Below are 18425 nucleotides of genomic sequence, written 5' to 3' on the forward strand. Positions count from 1 at the left end.
TCAGGCTATTCAGAGTTCCAATATTTGTTCACCAAATACATATGGGGTTTATATGTAAATTAGTCTACAAATAGGCATCTACCACTTGTTTCTTTAACCTCCTTGCCGGTTATCCCGAACTCAGTTCGGGGTAACCTGCGCAGGAGGATTTCTCAGGCCCCGCTGGGCCGATTTGCATAATTTTTTTTTTGTTACAAGCAGCTAGCACTTTGCTAGCTGCTTGTAACTTCCGATCGCCGCCGCTCGCCGCAATGCGCCGCGCCGAGTCGCACCCCCCCGCCCCAGACCCCTGCGCTGCCTGGCCAATCAGTGCCAGGCAGCGTTGAGGGGCGGATCGGGATTCCCTATGACGTCCTGACGTCCATGACGTCGGTGACGTCATCCCGCCCGGTCACCATGGCGACCGGGGAAGCCCTGCAGGAAATCCCGTTCTGAACGGGATTTCCTGCTTACTCTGATCGCCGAAGGCGATCGGAGTGGGTGGGGGGATGCCGCCGCTCAGCGGCTATCATGTAGCGATCCCTAGGTTCGCTACATGATTTAAAAAAAAAAAAAACTCCTGCACTGCCTCCTTGCCGGAGGAATTGAACCGGCAAGGAGGTTAAGATTGGAGACATATTTGCAGTTAAAAAAAAGTAGCTATATTGGACAGTGCTCTGGCCCCAGTTTATATTGATTACAACGGATAACTATTTCCACTTGATTAAAGGACAACTGTAGCAAGAGGGGGATGGAGGCTTCCATATTTATTTCCTTTTAAGCAATACCAGTTACCTCCCTATCCTGTTGATCCCCTGCCTCTAATAGCCTTAACCATAGCCCCCAAACAAGCAAGCAGGAGATCAGGTGTATCTGACATTATTGTTAGATCTGACAAGATTAGCTGCTTGGTTGTTTCTGGTGTTATGCAGCCACTACTGCAGCCAAATAGATCAGCAGGGCTGCAAGGAAACTGGTATTATTTAAAGGAAAGTAAATATGACAGCCTCCATGTTCTTCTCGCTTCAGTTGTCCTTTAAAGAGTACTTAGTATGGGTGCTTGGCAGTATGGATACTTGAAGAAAAAGAATTTCCATCATGGCTATGTGCTATTCTAAACTCAATGATCCATGTTAGCCTTTGACAGATGTCTCCAACCCTATAAAATAAAGACTTGATTCAGAATCAATGAAGAAACCATCTGTTGTAAAGTTATTGTAGTGGTTCCTGTACTGTTAGGCCAAACTGGATCTTCCAGACTACAAACCACATTTCATATGGCATTGCAAACAGCAATGATTATGCATAAAGTACATAGCAATCAAAGATTTTATCCTTCACAGCTAGAACGTGTCCTGGCTACTATGGCTCACTAAAACAGCCCACCTGTGATTGTCTACTTCATTTCAGGTATAGTCTTTATATTACTATTCATGAGTCAAGTAACTAACATGTCCACATACAAAGCAAAGTTCAGATGAGAACCACAAACGTTACATTTATATTTGTGGAAAGTCCTAGTCTAAACCTGAAATATAAACTACTTGACAAAAGATCAACATTCACATTAGGCAGATTATATTTCAGTAACTAATTGGTCGTGATACAATAGGCATTCCGTAATCAAGTTTATTTAATAAAACATAAAGACCATTGTTCTGCAGAAAACTGCACTAACTACTCAGAAATCAGCATTGATCAGTGTGACTTCTTGCAAGTGGAAAATGTAAATATCTGATTGGCCACTATGGGTTGATGTATACTTTTTTTATACCGTACTTCTACTGTCCAGTTGATGTAATATTGTCAGAGCAATGATGAGTAACCCACAGCAACCACATGTTCTTCTTCTAAGTTTGCAGCAGAACATTGTAATGTATGTGATGCTTGCATGGTGTGAATTATAGTCATACGTGTTTGCCTTACTGAAAAAGCCAGTACATTATTCTGTATGCTTTGGATTTGGATCTGAGATTGTAAATGGAATACCAGCAGCTGAGGATTTTTTTACGTGTTCCAGCATTTGCATATTGCCGTAAAGCAATTTACATTCATGTAACAGTATGCTCACATTGTTTCTGAAATATATAAAGAAGATTGCACATATCATTGTATGACTATGGACATTCAAAAGTCTTACACTGAAAAAAATGCCAGGATGCTTGAGAGAAGTTTAGCTGTTTCACAGCACACTATAGCACATATAGTATATTTCTGCATTAGTAATACGTCATATAAACATTCAAAGGCTATTTACTACTTGTCCTTCTCTGTTCCATACCGTTAGGCAGGAAACCTGCAATAATAGGCACAGGCCAGATGAGGGCAGCAACACTCCAGACAATGATAACCAGAGTCATAAAACAGGCTACCAAAGTGGATTCAATGGGCTTCCTATTCATTCTCCAGCCCTGTTCTCCTCTCAACTCCTCTAAGGTGAAGTCCAGACAGCAAAAATTTAGGGATTCCCCTACCAAGGAACTTTGAGGATCTGTTGAAGCTGAAGAAAGGAAAGAAAATGAAGAAGCAGCAGAAGATGCATGTTGGTGCCTCAAGTGACCACTCCTTCTGCTTCGAGACCACCCACACCCTAGGCAAAGGCGAAATTCCTGTTGAGCCCCTGAAACACCAAGATGCTCAATGACAGCTGGGGATACTAACCGATTATAGGCAGCTGAGAAAAAGGCTCTGCCGTGATTATTAGTAGAAAAGAGCAACAGGTCACACTGAAAGCCCATCTGACGTCCCCAGCGCACTAGCAGTGAAGTGAGCATCAGTCTCTGGACACTGATGTTGCAGTGAGCTGACCCATGCTGCTGAGGCTGCGAAGCATGGAACTCCTGATGTGTGTGAGAAGACAGAATCAAAGTCTCTCTTTTGCTGTCCCAGGTGTTGCTGGCAGAAGATACAGGAGAGGGTGAGGAAGAAGGCAGAGTCTTTATATGCCCAGTTGGGATTCCCCTTAGCTCCTCACCACTCTCCTCAACTGTGGTCCTCTTTTCTGTCTGCACGTCAAACTCCAGGGATTTGCTGGAGGAATTAATAGGAAGCAAAAATACATCCTCTTCAGTGTTTCCCTTTTGACTCCATCCCTGTGTAGGTGGCTGGATACAAATAGCTAGCAAAGCCACCAGACCTTGAAGCAGGCTACTTGGAGGGCTCAGACGCAGCACCCTCATTGCACAGAAGGTTAGAGAGGAGGCAGCATGGCTTGATGAAGAGAGACAGTGCTTGCACAAAGACTGCAACTCACACAGGCGTGGAAAGATGCTTGCAACTGTTATCGCTCCACACTGCCTCCAAGTCATCCTCCCTCTGCTTAACCCTCCTCCTCCTTCTCAGATTTTGATTTGGATGACATTGCAAGATGAGCCTTATTTATTCTTGTTTCGGCAGAGGATGAAAGTAGTAAGGGGTTCTTTCCTAACAGAAAGAGTGTGCTGATGTGTAAACAGTGGGGTGTTTTAACGCTGAATCTGCAGAATGACATAAAAAGACAGCAGGTGCCAGCATAGCTTGTTAGTGCTCAGAGTGTAACTGGTAAAAAAAAAGTTCACATTAAAATTTGATGCTTGCAGAAAATCTGTGTATGGTTTTACAGCAGAATGTGATGTCATGTTTGGTCCAACATGTTATTATTAACTAATTTAGTACAGAAGGAATAACACATCCTCTAATAGTAAAAGAGAAAACAATATTTAACTAATGATATGGCATATTTTGCAATTAAGTTGTGGTGGGATGCCTACGAAATACGTTTCTAGAGTTACAAGCAACACGATAGTTACCGTAGTTTGGGTGAGCTGCGGTAAGATGTGGAGGTATTCTTATTTAAAGAGACACTGAAGTGAAAAAAAATGATATAATGATTTGTATGTGTAGTACAGCTAAGAAATAAAACAGGAGCAGAGACATAAGTCTAATATTGTTTCTAGTACAGAAAGAGTTAAGAAACTCCAGTTGTTATCTATGCAAAAAAGCCATTGAGATCCACGATTTTCAAAGTCTCCTTCTGAAGCAGCAGAATAGCTGCGACCGCGTCAGGCGTCCTCCTCCCCCGATTTCCAGCCCACTCTAAGCTCCAGTAAGGCTATTTTGCAGCACTTTATTACACTGACACTTTGCTGATTTTGATATATGTTTTTTAATGTACAGTGTGATTGTGCACGGCCCTGCATGGGGTGTGTGTGTGTATGTGCATCTCCATGTGGTTTTTCCTTTGAGTTGCATATGCACACAGCCCCTGCATGCAGTGCACACATGTATATGTATTTATGTATCTATGTACAGTGGGTTGCAAAAGTATTCGGCCCCCTTGAAGTTTTCCACATTTTGTCACATTACTGCCACAAACATGAATCAATTTTATTGGAATTCCACATGAAAGACCAATACAAAGTGGTGTACACGTGAGAAGTGGAACGAAAATCATACATGATTCTAAACATTTTTTACAAATAAATAACTGCAAAGTGGTGTGTGCATAATTATTCAGCTCTCTTTGATCTGAGTGCAGTCAGTTGCCTATAGACATTGCCCGATGAGTGCTAATGACTAAATAGAGTGCACCTGTGTGTAATCTAATGTCAGTACAAATACAGCTGCTCTGTGAGGGCCTTAGAGGTTGTCTGAGAGAGTATTGGGAGCAACAAAACCTTGAAGTCCAAAGAACACACAAGACAGGTCAGGGATCAAGTTATTGAGAAATTTAAAGCAGGCTTCGGCTACAAAAAGATTTTCAAAGCCTTGAACATCCCACGGAGCACTGTTCAAGCGATCATTCAGAAATGGAAGGAGTATGGCACAACTGTAAACCTACCAAGACAAAGCCATCCACCTAAACTCACAGGCCGAACAAGGAGAGTGCTGATCAGAAATGCAGTCAAGAGGCCCATGGTAACTCTGGACGAGCTGCAGAGATCTACAGCTCAGGTGAGAGACTCTGTCCATAGGACAAATATTAGTCATGCACTGTACAAAGTTGGCCTTTATGGAAGAGTGGCAAGAAGAAAGGCATTGTTAACAGAAAGAATAAAAAGTCCTGTTTGCAGTTTGCCACAAGCCAAGTGGGGGACACAGCAACCATGTGGAAGAAGGTGCTCTGGTCAGATGAGACCAAAATGGAACTTTCTGGCCAAAATGCAAAACGCTATGTGTGGCGGGAAACTAACACTGCATATCACTCTGAACACACCATCCCCACTGTCAAATATGGTGGTGGCAGCATCATGCATCTCTTCAGCAGGGACAGGGAAGCTGGTCAGAGTTAATGGGAAGATAGATGGAGCCAAATAGAGGGCAAACTTGGAAGAAAACCTCTTGGAGACTGCAAAAGACTTGAGACTGGGGCGGAGGTTTACCTTCCAGCAGGACAACGACCCTAAACATAAAGCCAGGGCAACAATGGAATGGTTTAAAACAAAACATATTTATATGTTAGAATGGCCCAGTCAAAGTCCAGATCTAAATCCAATCGAGAATCTGTGGCAAGATCTGAAAACTGCTGTTCACAAATGCTGTCCATCTAATCTGACTGAGCTGGAGCTGTTTTGCAAAGAAGAATGGGCAAGGATTTCAGTCTCTAGATGTGCAAAGCTGGTAGAGACATACCCTAAAAGACTGGCAGCTGTAATTGCAGCAAAAGGTGGTTCTACAAAGTATTGACTCAGGGGGCCGAATAATTACGCACACCCCACTTTGCAGTTATTTATTTATTTAATATTTGGAATGATGTATGATTTTCGATCCACTTCTCACATGTACACCACTTTGTATTGGTCTTTCACGTAGCATTCCAATAAAATTGATGCAATGACAAACATTGTGGCAGTAATGTGACAAAATGTGGAAAACCTCAAGGGGGTCGTATACTTTTGCAACCCATTGTATCTATGGTGTTGTACCCTATGCACTTTTTTGGCAGAGTCACTTCACAGTTGTGTGTTTTTGGACACTGGCCTATATATTCATTTTTGCCAGTTACCCCTCCCCCTACACCTTGAATCTTGATTTTTGACGTTTGCACATATATGTGGATCATATTGACAGCTCTGACACATTTATGATATAGCATTTATCTATTACATGGGGCTGGAATACCAGTGACCGTGAATTGGGAGATTTAATTTGTTTTAATTGTGTTTTATTGGATTGTTGAATAAAATTTGTTTTTCATTTTTGCATCATATGTGTGTGAAGTCATGATTACTTAACATACTTATCTCGACCTAGTTTGGCTTGTTTTCTAGAGTTCAGTTTCAAAGTCGCAGAGAGCTCTGTCTTCTGAAGCTTGTTATCTTCTCAAGTGTCTGGCACTGTATTGTTTTTTTCCTGCAGAGAACAGTTCAGAAGTTCACAAGCCTGCTCTGTCAAATCATTTACAATGCAGAGTAGTGTTTAAACTGCAAATATTAGAGAATGATGCAATGTTATAAAAAAAAAACACTATATAACAGAAAATAAAAATATGACAATATTTTCTTTGCTACTATTGTTCTAGTAATGTTCTAGTAATTATCCGTACTACACAACCAATTCTTTAGATATACTTTTTACCTTTTTATACCTTTTCCGCTGTCGGACTTAGTCCGATAGTGGAGCATTGTCCTCAATTACTGATGTCAGAATATGTCTGACAAGAAGCATTATGGCTGCCTCTGGCGGTGCCTCTATTGTATCAAATCTGACATGGTGTAGGGCCCCTCTGATTGAATAAGCCTGACTTTGATCCGCTCCAGCACCACCCTATGCCACATAATAAAATATTAGGCAATTCAGATCAAAGTGTTAGGATAAAAGTGGCCACTAAGAGTCAAATTTCTAGCGAAAAATTGTTCGATCAATCAGAAATTCTGATCAAATTGGTTTTAAATAATCTCCAGTGATGAGCACAATTGATTATGAATGATTATAAAAATAGTCATCCGATTGGATTTTTGTCAAATCAAAATGTGAACTTTGGTTTTTGTTGGTTGTGATAGATAGGAAGCAAAGATTGGTTTGATGATGGTGTGGTGAATGATTTTTCTCCCAATCAGAATTATCTGATTGCTCAAACCATTTTTCGCTAGAAATTAGATCGTTAGTGGCCACCTTAAAAACGACACTTTTATCTCCCCAGTACCACGCTGTGCAATTACAAATTTAGTTGTGCAACTAAGTAATGAAGGAGGTGGTGGGGGTAAAAAGGCCCAACAGCTGTTTTGCTTAAAAAGCTTCCTTTAGAGGTGTACCACTGGCCTCCGAGGAAATGCTTTAAAGGGACTCCGAGCAGTGCAGAAACTATGGAAAGATGCATATCATTTTAAAGCTCTCTTTCTCCTCTTTCCAATGATATATAAACCGCTGCCCTACGCCTTTTAGTTTTCGCTATTTTCGCGATTGAAATTGCCGCGGCCGCGATTTCAATCGCGAAAATAAAGAAAACTAAAAGGCGTAGGGCAACGATTTAGGTGTCGCCAGAAAGAGGAGAAAGAGAGCTTTAAAATGATATCCATCTTTCCATAGTTACATTGTATTACACAGGCCGACTTTTTCTGCTGAATAGAGCTGCTGACACTGGGAAAAGTGTCGTCCTGTGTAATACAAGTAACTATGGAAAGATGGATATCATTTTAAAGCTCTCTTTCTCCTCTTTCTGGCGACACCTAAATCGTCGCTCTACACCTTTTAGTTTTCTTTATTTCGCGATTGAAATCGCGGTCGCGGCAATTTCAATCGCGAAAATAGCGAAAACTAAAAGGCGTAAGGCGGCGGTTTATATATTATTAGAAAGAGGAGAAAGAGAGCTTTAAAATTATATGCATCTTTCCATAGTTTCTGCACTGCACGGAGTCCCTTTAAGTGAAACAGCCTTTTTACCCCCACTGTTATATCCCCATGTGTGTACCCAGCTTTAAATAAAGGTACCAGCTTGCGAATGATTTAGTACCTTCTTTGTTACTTTACTGATTGCTGATATCTCGGAGTGCACGACTCATCTGGGCACAGTTCAGCTGGATTTCCAACATCCAGTACAGTGCTTTATCTTCTTCAAGAAAAAAAGGAAGCAATTGCATATTAAGTGTGCATGTGTGCATTGCAGGAGTGAACTAGGCCCCGCGAGGCGGTGCCGGACCCCCCCCCCCCCCCCCCCCCCGAGTGCCGAATCACCTCCTTGCACTAACTGCGAGTAGGTGGTGAGCCCACCAGCTCCCCCTGACACAGTCCATAGAGATAACCCACATCCCTCGCACACAGCGGAAGGAAAAGTAAGTGATGGGGGGGGATCAGTAAAAAATGATGGGTGAAAGCCTAGCAAAATCCAAAATTAAACAGGGCAAATTGTAATAGTAACTAGGTTGATAAGTGAATATAAAAAGTTTTATATTATACACTGTGATATAGACATATGAGAATCTTATGCTTTGTGCCACTCTCTGTACAATACCATATGTCATATTTGTTTTTTTCCTGCTCTTCTCTCTATTTTCTGTGTTGATATTTGTCTTGAAAAATGTAATAAAAGCGATAATATAGTAAAGAAAAAATATAGAAGAAAAGTGTCAGGCAAAATTCCTTTTTCATTAGTAGAATGTTATTCCCAGTCTACTACAGAATGCTTTCTGCCATTAATGGATAGCAGGTGGGTAGGTCAAGGGTAACCATGTTACTCCCACATTTCCCAGCATGATAGTACAGAACATGACTGAAAGTAGTGGAAAATGGTAGTGACAAGGGTGATGCATGGAAAGATTTATAAGAAAAATAGGGGTCTGCACTCCTACTGCAATAAATCTTACACCTGAAAATTAGAAAATATGTGTACAGCCAAATTAATATGTGTAACTTGAAGAAAGGTAGGCCGGCACTCGGAAAAAACTGCGATTGCAGGATTGCCAGCTGTATGTATGGGCAAGCTCCAGCAAAACTACGTGCTCAAAACAATAGTGGAAAACATGGCATCAAACACATAGGAGGAAACAACAAAGATGTCTGGCACTGTAGTTTAATATGAAAGCAGCAGGTGTACAGCAGTGGTAAAAAAAAGTTCGTAAAAAACGTGTACAAGATTTGGTACTTATCGTGCTGGTTGCTGGATGTGGGAGGCACTGTGGGCGCCAGTAGGTGCACGGCCTTACGACCGTTTCACATGGGGTGAGCCTTGCTTCTTCGGAGGCCTAACGTGCACTCAGTGACCAAGTTTGTGAGCTTTCATGTTCCTGGCATCAAAAATATGTGAATGGAAGCTTATAGTTTATCCAGCAAAGAAATCTTATTGGCTGTTTGTGGCTCCGCCGTTTTTAGGGAATTTGAATTCTAGTCACCCAATGACTGGCTGTAGAAGGTTTGAGGCCTCTGCCATTAACAGTGTAAAATGGCAGCAGTTTAAAGTTTCCCCTTGAAATTAAATAGGTGAATTTTGATTGGCTGTTGTAGGCTCCACCCACTTTCCTGAATATTAATCCCAGTCACCCAGTGACCAAGTGTGCCAAGTTTGAGAACCCTGCTATTAATGGTGTAAGAATGGCTGCAGTTTACATTTTCCCATTGAAAATGAATTTCTAAATTTGATTGGCTGTTTCAAGCTCCGCCCGCTTTCACCAAATTTCTCACCTCATTCAACAAGTGACCAACTATGGCAGAGTTTAGGGACTAATGGCAGCCTTTTCCATTTTTTCCATTGACTTGAATGGGTAAAATCCGATTGGCTGTTTGTAGTTCCGCCCAGGTGTGCAGGGGGGACATGACACCCCCCTCGGACATATCTTCCAAGGTAGTAAGGGATCTGTATACCAAGTTTTGTTGAAATCGGTCAAGGCATTTTCGAGTAATCGCGGCACACACAAGTACACACACACACGCATACATACATACACACATCCAATTTTATATATATAGATTTCAACAAGTCAACAAATTGCTTTCAGAATTTCATTTTGGGTTTAGTTGAGCTACAATGACATTTACAAACAGAAACAAAATTTGGGCCTGTTTAACTGATGAATCAAAGCGAACCTGAACTCAGAACTTCCTCTCTGCTCTAAAAGATGCTCAACAGCATAATAGCCTTTAAAGAAAAAATATTTCTTTTTTTAAGGCTGATAAAAAATCCTGCAATAAATCTGCAGTGTGCTTTCATGGAAACATACATATTGTTAATATCATGTGCTTTCAAATTAGCCTCTCTGCAGTGGCAGTCAGCTGACACAGCTGAGGGATAAAATTAGAACTTGTGATTAGACACAAAGGAGGGGGCATTAGACAGGCTAAACCAGAGGTGGGCAAAATTTTGAAGTCAAGGGCCACATTGAGTTTTGAAAATGGGATGGGGGGCCGGAGCGCGGCACGCAAATTGGCAAAAATGGGCGTGGCCATGTCCTGATGTGGGCGGTGGCATAGCAGGAAAGGGTGTGGCCATGACAGGATGTGGGTGGTAACAGGAAAAGGTGTGTACATGACAGGATGTGTGCGGTTTTGAGCTATAGTAGCTCCATCAAGCTGCCCACATACTGTTACGGACACACCCATAACTTGTAGGAAATCAACATGTAAATCACTTTAATATAGTTCTAACTTACCTTCCATTGCAGCGGGAAGAGAGTTGAGGCGTTCTATTCTGTGGAGATGGAGAAAAAATTTCTTTAAGTAAAGCATCAAATTCAGAATTTCTCTTGTAAAACAGTTTGAAGATGTGAAATACTTATTTGAAAACATTACCAGGTGTAAAATGGGGAGTGCAGGCAAGGTGCAGGGACTCACAGGGAGTAAGAGGAGAGAACATGCAGGCAGACAAATAGGGGTGCTGGCAGGGAGTGAGAGAGTGTGAGAGAGAGCGCAGACAGATAGGAGTGCATAAATTGTTTTTTCTGAACTACTGAACTACTTAAAGGTTCAGGGACGATAAAAAAAAAAATCCATATCCACTTACCTGGGGCTTCCTCCAGCCCGTGGAAGGCAGGAGGTGCCCTCGGCGCCGCTCCGCAGGCTCCCAGTGGTCTCCGGTGGCCGACCTGGCCAGGCCGGCGGCCAGGTCGGGCTTCTTCTGCGCTTCATTCTGCGTTTCATTCTGGCTCGCTGACGTCATTGGACGTCCTCCGGGCTGTACTGCGCAGGCTCAGTAGTTCTGAGCCTGCGCAGTACAGCTCAGAGGACATCCGATGACGTCAGCGTGCCGGCGTGAAACGCAGAATGGAGCGCAGGAGAAGCCCGACCTGGCCGCCGGTCTGGCCAGGTCGGGTCGGCCACCGGAGACCACCGGGAGCCTGCGGAGCGGCGCCGAGGGCACCTCCTGCCTGCCACAGGCTGGAGGAAGCCCCATGTAAGTGGATATGGATTTTTATTTTTTTTTTATCGTCCCTGAACCTTCCCTTTAAATGTCAGTGTGAACAGTGTTGTTGGTCTCCCTTCTTAGTTAGTGCATCAAAGTCTGGAGTTATTTTTCTTGTGGCAATTCTAAGTACAGATCTGAGGTGTTGGCCTGTTATCCGGGATCTTAGAGGGGATTTGTTGATCTTCATGACACTGGACGTCTGCTCACACACGTAGGTTGAGCCAAACAATGCCATCCTGCGGATATTTGGAAAATCATAAAAGTCTTTCAGTGCAAGAGACTTAAACTGTTCTTTTAAGACGGAGTCAGCCTGGAGATCAATCAGTTCCAATTGCAGTTCTTGTGGTGCAGTGTCAGGATCTTGTGACAAGGGACAGGAGACCAGCTGAAGAAGTGTTTCAATTTTTGCAAAGTCTGTAAATCTGCGGGAAAATTAGCCATGTAGGTCGTCAAGTGATCTGCTGTATTTGTTGATGTCTTGGATGTCTTCTTTCAGTGTCGCTAGTGTGGGAAAATGAGCAAAGTTTTTCTTTGAAATCTGGCTTGAAAATAATGAAAGCCTGGATTTGAAGGCAGTCACATTTGTGTGCATGTCATGAACATACTGATCTTTCCCCTGTAACTTGACATTTAGGTCGTTCATGTGTGAAAAAATGTCAACAGCATAAGCAAAGTCAGTCAGCCAGGTCTTGTCACTCAGCTCAGGAAATGCATCAGACATCCCCTGTGACTCCAGAAATGTGCCAATCTCAGTTCTGAGCTCCCACACTCGTTGAAACACTTTTCCCAAACTCAACCAGCAAACGCGAGAGTGGTAAAGCAAGTGCTCGTGATCTGCATCAGTATCCTCCAGAAACTTGATGAACTGACGGTGTTGCAGTCCCTTAGCTCGTATGAAGTTGACGATTTTAACAACCGTATTCGCCACATGATTCAGCTGTAAAACAGATTTGCACAGAGACTCCTGGTGAATGATGCAGTGAAGGAAAATTACATCCAGGTCAGGGTCGTCCTCTTTTAATCTTGAATCCTTTTTAACAGTCCAACTTTTTTTCCTGTCAAATTTGGAGAGCCATCCGTAGTGACATTGACAAGCTTACTCCAAAGAAGCCTCATCTTCTCCAGTACAGCAGACACATGATCATACAAGTCCTCTCCTCGTGTTGTTCCTTTCAAGGACTCCATGGCCAAAAACTCCTCCGTAATTTCAAAGTTGTTGTTAATGCCCCAGATAAATATTAGTAGCTGAGCAGTGTCTTTAACCACTTCACCACTGACGGGTTTTACGCCTTGAACACCAGAGCAATTTTCACCTTTCAGCGCTCCATCCATTCATTCGTCTATAACTTTATTATTACTTATCGCAATTAAATGAACTATATCTTGTTTTTTTCGCCAACAATTAGGCTTTCTTTAGGTGGGACATTATGCCAAGAATTATTTTATTCTAAATGTGTTTTAACCAGTTCACCCCCAAGGGTTTTTATCCTAACGGACCAGAGCAATTTTCAGTTGTCAGCGCTCCTCCCTTTTATTCCCTAATAACTTTATTACTACTTATCACAAGAAAATGATCTATACCTCGTTTTTTTCGCCACCAATTAGGCTTTCTGTGGATAGTACATTTTGCTAAGAATTTTTTTATTCTAAATGCATTTTAATGAGAAAAACAGAAAAAAAAAGAAAAAAAATCATTATTTCTCAGTGTTCAGCCTTTATAGTTTTAAAATTAAACATTCTCCTGTGGATAAAACAAACACGTTTTATTTGCCCAGTGGTCCCGATAATTAAACCGTTTAGATTATGTCCCTACCACAATGTATGGCGACAGTATATTATTTTGAAATATAAGTGGTTATTTTTCTGTTTGTTCTGGCCATAATTACAAGCCCCTATGTAATAAATTAAAATTAATTTTCCCCCCTAAAATATAGAATAAAAAAAGCTGAGTCCCTAAGGCAACTATTTATTTTATTTTTTTAAGCTGATTTTTTTTTTTTACAAGTGTTTTTTTGGGGGGGGAGGGTTGGAAGTGTAATTTTATTAATGATGTGTATATACTTAAAAATGTATGTATTTTGTAAGTGTAATATACTTTTTGGCCACAAGATGGCGCTGGTGAACACTCATAGGACGTGTTCACTTTTTTTTTTTTTTTTTTACACACTTTATTAAACTGTTACATTTCCTGTTTATGTGAATGGACGTAGCCGCTGTTCGCGGTCACGTCCATTCACTCCAGGCACTGCGATTGGGTAGAGGACTGTTCAGTCCTCTTCCCCAATCGCCCAGCACGGGATCCCGACGGTAATGGCGGCGGTAGCGGCGGACACACGGCGGTAGCAGCGGCGGGAATGCGCGACGTATTAAAACGTCATGTTGCTGTTAATAGCGGTAAGCATGACGTTTTAATACGTTAGGATGTCGGTAAATGGTTAATGGGAAAATAGGAAAAAATGTGGGAAAAAATATTATTTTTCAGTTTTCGGCCATTATAGTTTTTACATAATGCATGCTACTGTAATTAAAACCCATGAAATGTATTTGTCCCGGTTATAAAACCGTTTAAATTATGTCCCTATCACAATGTTTGGCGCCAATATTTTATTTGGAAATAAAGGTGCATTTTTTTCAGTTTTGCGTCCATCCTTAATTACAAGCCCATAGTTTATAAAGTAACAGTGTTATACCCTCTTAACATAAATACTTAAAAAGTTCAGTCCCTAAGGTAACTATTTATGTTTTTTTTTTATTGTATTTTTGTTTGTTTTTTTAAATTACCAAAAAAAAAATTGGGGGAGTGTGGGAGGTAATGAGTTAATTTATTGTGTAATCCAATATGATTGTATGTGTAAAATGCTTTAGGGTGTAGTTTACTATTTGGCCACAAGATGGCCACAGTGAGTCTGTTTACATGCTACCTGTAAGCGTCCGGAAGGATGCTTACAGAAAGCAGTTAGAGGCTGGGAGAATCACAATGATCGCGCTGTTTCTAATAGAAGCAGCGGATCATTGCGGGGGCTTAGATCAACGAACGGGAATGGATTTTCCCGTTCATTGATCTCCGGGCGAGCAGGCGGCGGCGTGCACGAGCGGCGAGTACGCGCGCACGAGCGGTGGGAGCGTGGACAGCGGTGGTAGCGCGGAAGGTACGGATTTCTCCGTCCCTGGGGGTGAAAGGATGGAAAAAGGGAAGGAGAAATTCGTACCGCCGGGGGTAAAGTGGTTAATGTCTGTGCTTTCATCCAGTGCTAGTGAATAAAAATCTAATGAATCCGCCTTAGTGATTAACTTGGTGGCTATGTCTTCCTCAATCAGTTCAACACGGCGACTCACTGTCCTGCAAGATAAACTGATCTTTTCGAACTTTTCTTTACTCTCTGGACACAAAAGACCAGCTGTCTCCACCATGCAAAAATTCGCCCTCCGTGAAAGGTTTGCTTGCTTTTGCCACCTTGAATGCCACCATAAAACTTGCTTTCGCACTTGCCTCTTGAATAGCATTTTGTTTGTGGAAAATACTTTGCTGAGCATGCAACTTTGCCGCCAATCTTAGAACTGTAGCTTCCCGCTGTTGCGATGTCTGCTTGCTGGCATAGTTAGCGTGCTTTGTAGTATAGTGACGGCTCAGATTGTACTCTTTGAAAACTGCAATAGTTTCCTGGCATATCCCAGAGCCATTGATTTGCTTTCAACAAAAAAATATTTAGAAGTCCACTCCTTCTTAAATACTCGGCATTCACCGTCCACCTTTCTTTTCCTTGAGCCACTCATGGCGGATTTAAGCTCTTCAGGCAGGCCTCTTCCCACGGTATTTTGTATGCAGTCTAAAGAGAAAAAATAAAGAAGATTAGATATGGATTTCTTCCTTATAGATGTGCAATAAGTTATGTTTGCCGACAAGCAGTGTATACCAGAATTTTTCAGTTATAAATAATTTCAAATTTTAATAAAATTGATATGTTATTCAGCTGATGGGTTGTCCGTTACCACACCACAGGCCCCAAATTATCACATGTGCAGCCACCACATCCCCAGACCTAAATGTGCACATTCAATTTAGACTCCATTTTACATGTAGTCACCACCCACCATATTGTGGGGTGGCCAGTCGCTACATGTAAAATGGAGTCTACCTTGCTATGCCCACCACAGCAACAATGAAAGGACACCCGCAGCATAGCCAGACATTACAGGGACTTAGCAGCTTAACCTCAACTGAAAGTTGGCTGCATGAAAGCCCACTAGAGGGCGCTCCTGACGCATACTTCTGATCGCCTCCGGCGATCAGAAGTACCAAGGAAGGCCGCGATGAGCGGCCTTCCTTGCTTCGCTTTCCTCATCGCCACGGCGACGAGCGGAGTGATGTCATGGAGGTCAGCCGACGTCCTGACGTCAGCCGCCTCCGATCCAGCCCTTAGCGCTGGCAGGAACTGATTGGTCCGGCTGCGCAGGGCTCGGGGGCAGCTGGGGGGACCCTCTTTCGCCGCTGCTCGCGGCAGGATCGCCGCAGAGCGGCGGCGATCAGGTAGCACACGCGGATGGCAAAGTGCCGGCTGCGTGTGCACCTTTTTATTTGGAGAAAATCGGCCCAGCAGGGCCTGAGCGGCACCCTCCGGCAGTAATGGACAAGCTGAGCTCGTCCATACCGCTCAGAAGGTTAATAGCAGCCTTTTAATTTACTTTAATCACAACCCCCCCACCCCCGCAGACCCACAAACAATTATTCATCACACCCCCGCATCAAAGCAACCTCCACATCACAACATCAAAGACCACCTTTTCCCTTACCCCCCTCCCTCCCACATCTGCAGGCCAAAAACAAATCACCCACAACAACCGGCTGCATCAGAACTCCCCCCCCCACAGACCAACATCACCCCCCCCCCCTCCACACACACACACACATACACACACACCATCACATAAACACCCCCGCAGACCAACATAAAAAAAACACCCCTGCAGCCCAACATCACATAAACCACTGCAGACCAGATCAACATCACGCAAACCACAGCAGACCAACACAACCCCCCCCCCAAGAATCCCCGCAGACCAACATCACAACCCCAATCTGTCTCCTCCCACAGACCAACATCACAACCCCAATCCCCCTCCCCTCGCAGACCAACATCACAACCCCAATCTCTGAGGAATGCCTTAAAGAATTAAGGCAGTTCTGATGGCACAAAAAAAAATTAATATTCAGTACTAGCAAAATATACCTAATAAAGTGGCTAACCAAATACAGGTAGACTCCGGTTATTGAAGGAGATAGAGACTGTGGGTTCATTCTTAATCTGAATTCGTTCTTAAGTCAGAACACTGTAATTTCTGTGCCTCTTCTGTTCCCCTCTATGTCACCTGTTCCCCTGTGCCTTTGTTTTATCCCCCTCTGTGTTACCTGTGTGTCTCTTTTGTCTCCCTCTGTGTCACCTCATGTCCCCTGCTCCTTTTTTTCCCCAGTGTCACCTTTGTTCCCCCGTGCCTTTTTTGTCCCTGTGTCACCTCTGTTCCCCGTCTCTTTTGTCCCCCCATGTTACATCTGTTCCAGGTGTCACCTCATGTCCCCCTGTGCCTTTTTGGTCCCCTCTCTCTTTTGTCCCCTCATGTTACATCTGGTTTTCTCCCTCTGCCACCTCTGTTCCCACTGTGCCTCTTTTGTCCCCCTGTGTGTCACCTCATGTCCCTGTGTCACCTGTTCCCCCTCTGAGATGTGGTGTATTTATACTTACCTGGGGTTTCCTCCAGCCCTTTGAGGTGCGTAGGTTCCCTCGCCGCCCTCTTCGTTGTGTTGTAGTCCCCCATGGTAATCTGGCTGGCCGCACTCTTCTGCACATGTGCACCCCCATCGTGCTCCCACAGCTGGGAGCTTTCTGCGCCTGTGCACTGTGCAGAGCACTTCCAGGCACGGGAGCGCAGCGGGAGTGCGTGCGTGCATTGCAGAAGCGCAAGACTGGCTGCTACTGGCCAGATTACCAGGAGGGGGGAGGGGTTGTGTAATATTACAACAAAGCAAGAGAGGACAGCAAGGGAGCACCTCATGAGGCTGGAGGAAGCCCCAGGTAAGTATAAATACATCAGTACACAACTCGGGTAGACTGCCCCTACCCTGCTGCCAATCACGCCACAAGAAAATAAAAGTTCCCTCAGGCCAGGGTCAGAATGGGGATCACAAATGGACTCAGAGTGCTTGTATTGTAGAAAAACAGGATCCGGGCACCAGAGAACTGGACTAATCCACACTTTTATCTCTTCCCTAACGTGACAGATACAAAGTGAACCGGGCTGGGCAGAGAATTAACAGCAACTGAGTCTCAGTAGCACTAGCAAGCAGGCAACAAAGTGAGAAGTAAAAGACAAAATTTATAAAAAACCTTCTTCTCCAATCTCCTCTGGAGACCTGGACCCGACCTCCTCTCTCTCAGGACCTGTCCTACTCCTCCTCCACAGCAGCAGCCAGCTAGGTGGTGTGATGTCTCCGACTCCCAGCCAGCCAGGAGTCCCCTCCAAGTGTCAGCCCAGGCAGCTGCAGCCCCAGGCAGGCGGGAGGTCCCCCCAGGCCCCAGCATAGAAAGCTGAAGCTCGGCTCGCTCACTCCAACAGGTGGGCAGTGCACAGCGGGCTTGCGGCAATGGCTCCAGGCGGGGGGCAGAGTCAAGCAAATTCAACCACCAGACCTGTCACCAATAGCAGAGTCACGCAGCAGGTGACGCAGCCACGTACCAGGGCACACCATGGCCGGCTGCCTCATTCCCCTGTCTGATTAGATATATAGGCAGACCGGCCGATAGAGTATGTGCCTTAGGGGAAAAAAAATGTAAACACGTGGCAGGCTTTGCCGGGCCAGATTTAGGAGGTCTGTAATTTGCCCATCCCTGGGCTAAACGCTAAATACTTTCAGGGTGCATTTCTCTATGTTTTGCTCCTGTCCTGTGCGAGAGTTCAGGTCCACTTTAACTTTCTGCACACTGCAGTGCATTAAAGTGATTATTGCTAGAAGAAACAGGGATACTTAATTATGCATATTGCAGCATATTATAAACTGGACAACTTCATAAAAGAGGTCATTTGTTAGACAACTTCCTACAAAAGTAACAACATGAGCAGCAGCAGCAGCATTAGTATTCAG

At 43.7% G+C, this 18425-nt stretch overlaps 1 protein-coding gene across 1 annotated transcript; it reads right to left on the reverse strand.

Moving 5' to 3' along the window:
* Positions 1 to 240: 240 nt before the first annotated feature.
* Positions 241 to 3938, reverse strand: TMEM158 (transmembrane protein 158). The gene is made up of 2 exons (XM_068234502.1): positions 3768 to 3938; positions 241 to 3455 (listed from the first exon to the last, which is right to left on the reverse strand). The coding sequence occupies exon 2, from the start codon at positions 3285 to 3287 to the stop codon at positions 2229 to 2231; it is 1059 nt and encodes a 352-aa protein (XP_068090603.1). The 5' UTR covers positions 3288 to 3455; positions 3768 to 3938; the 3' UTR covers positions 241 to 2228.
* Positions 3939 to 18425: the final 14487 nt, after the last annotated feature.

Source organism: Hyperolius riggenbachi, chromosome 5 (assembly GCF_040937935.1).
Source record: "Hyperolius riggenbachi isolate aHypRig1 chromosome 5, aHypRig1.pri, whole genome shotgun sequence".
In the NCBI taxonomy this organism is placed as follows: domain Eukaryota; kingdom Metazoa; phylum Chordata; class Amphibia; order Anura; family Hyperoliidae; genus Hyperolius; species Hyperolius riggenbachi.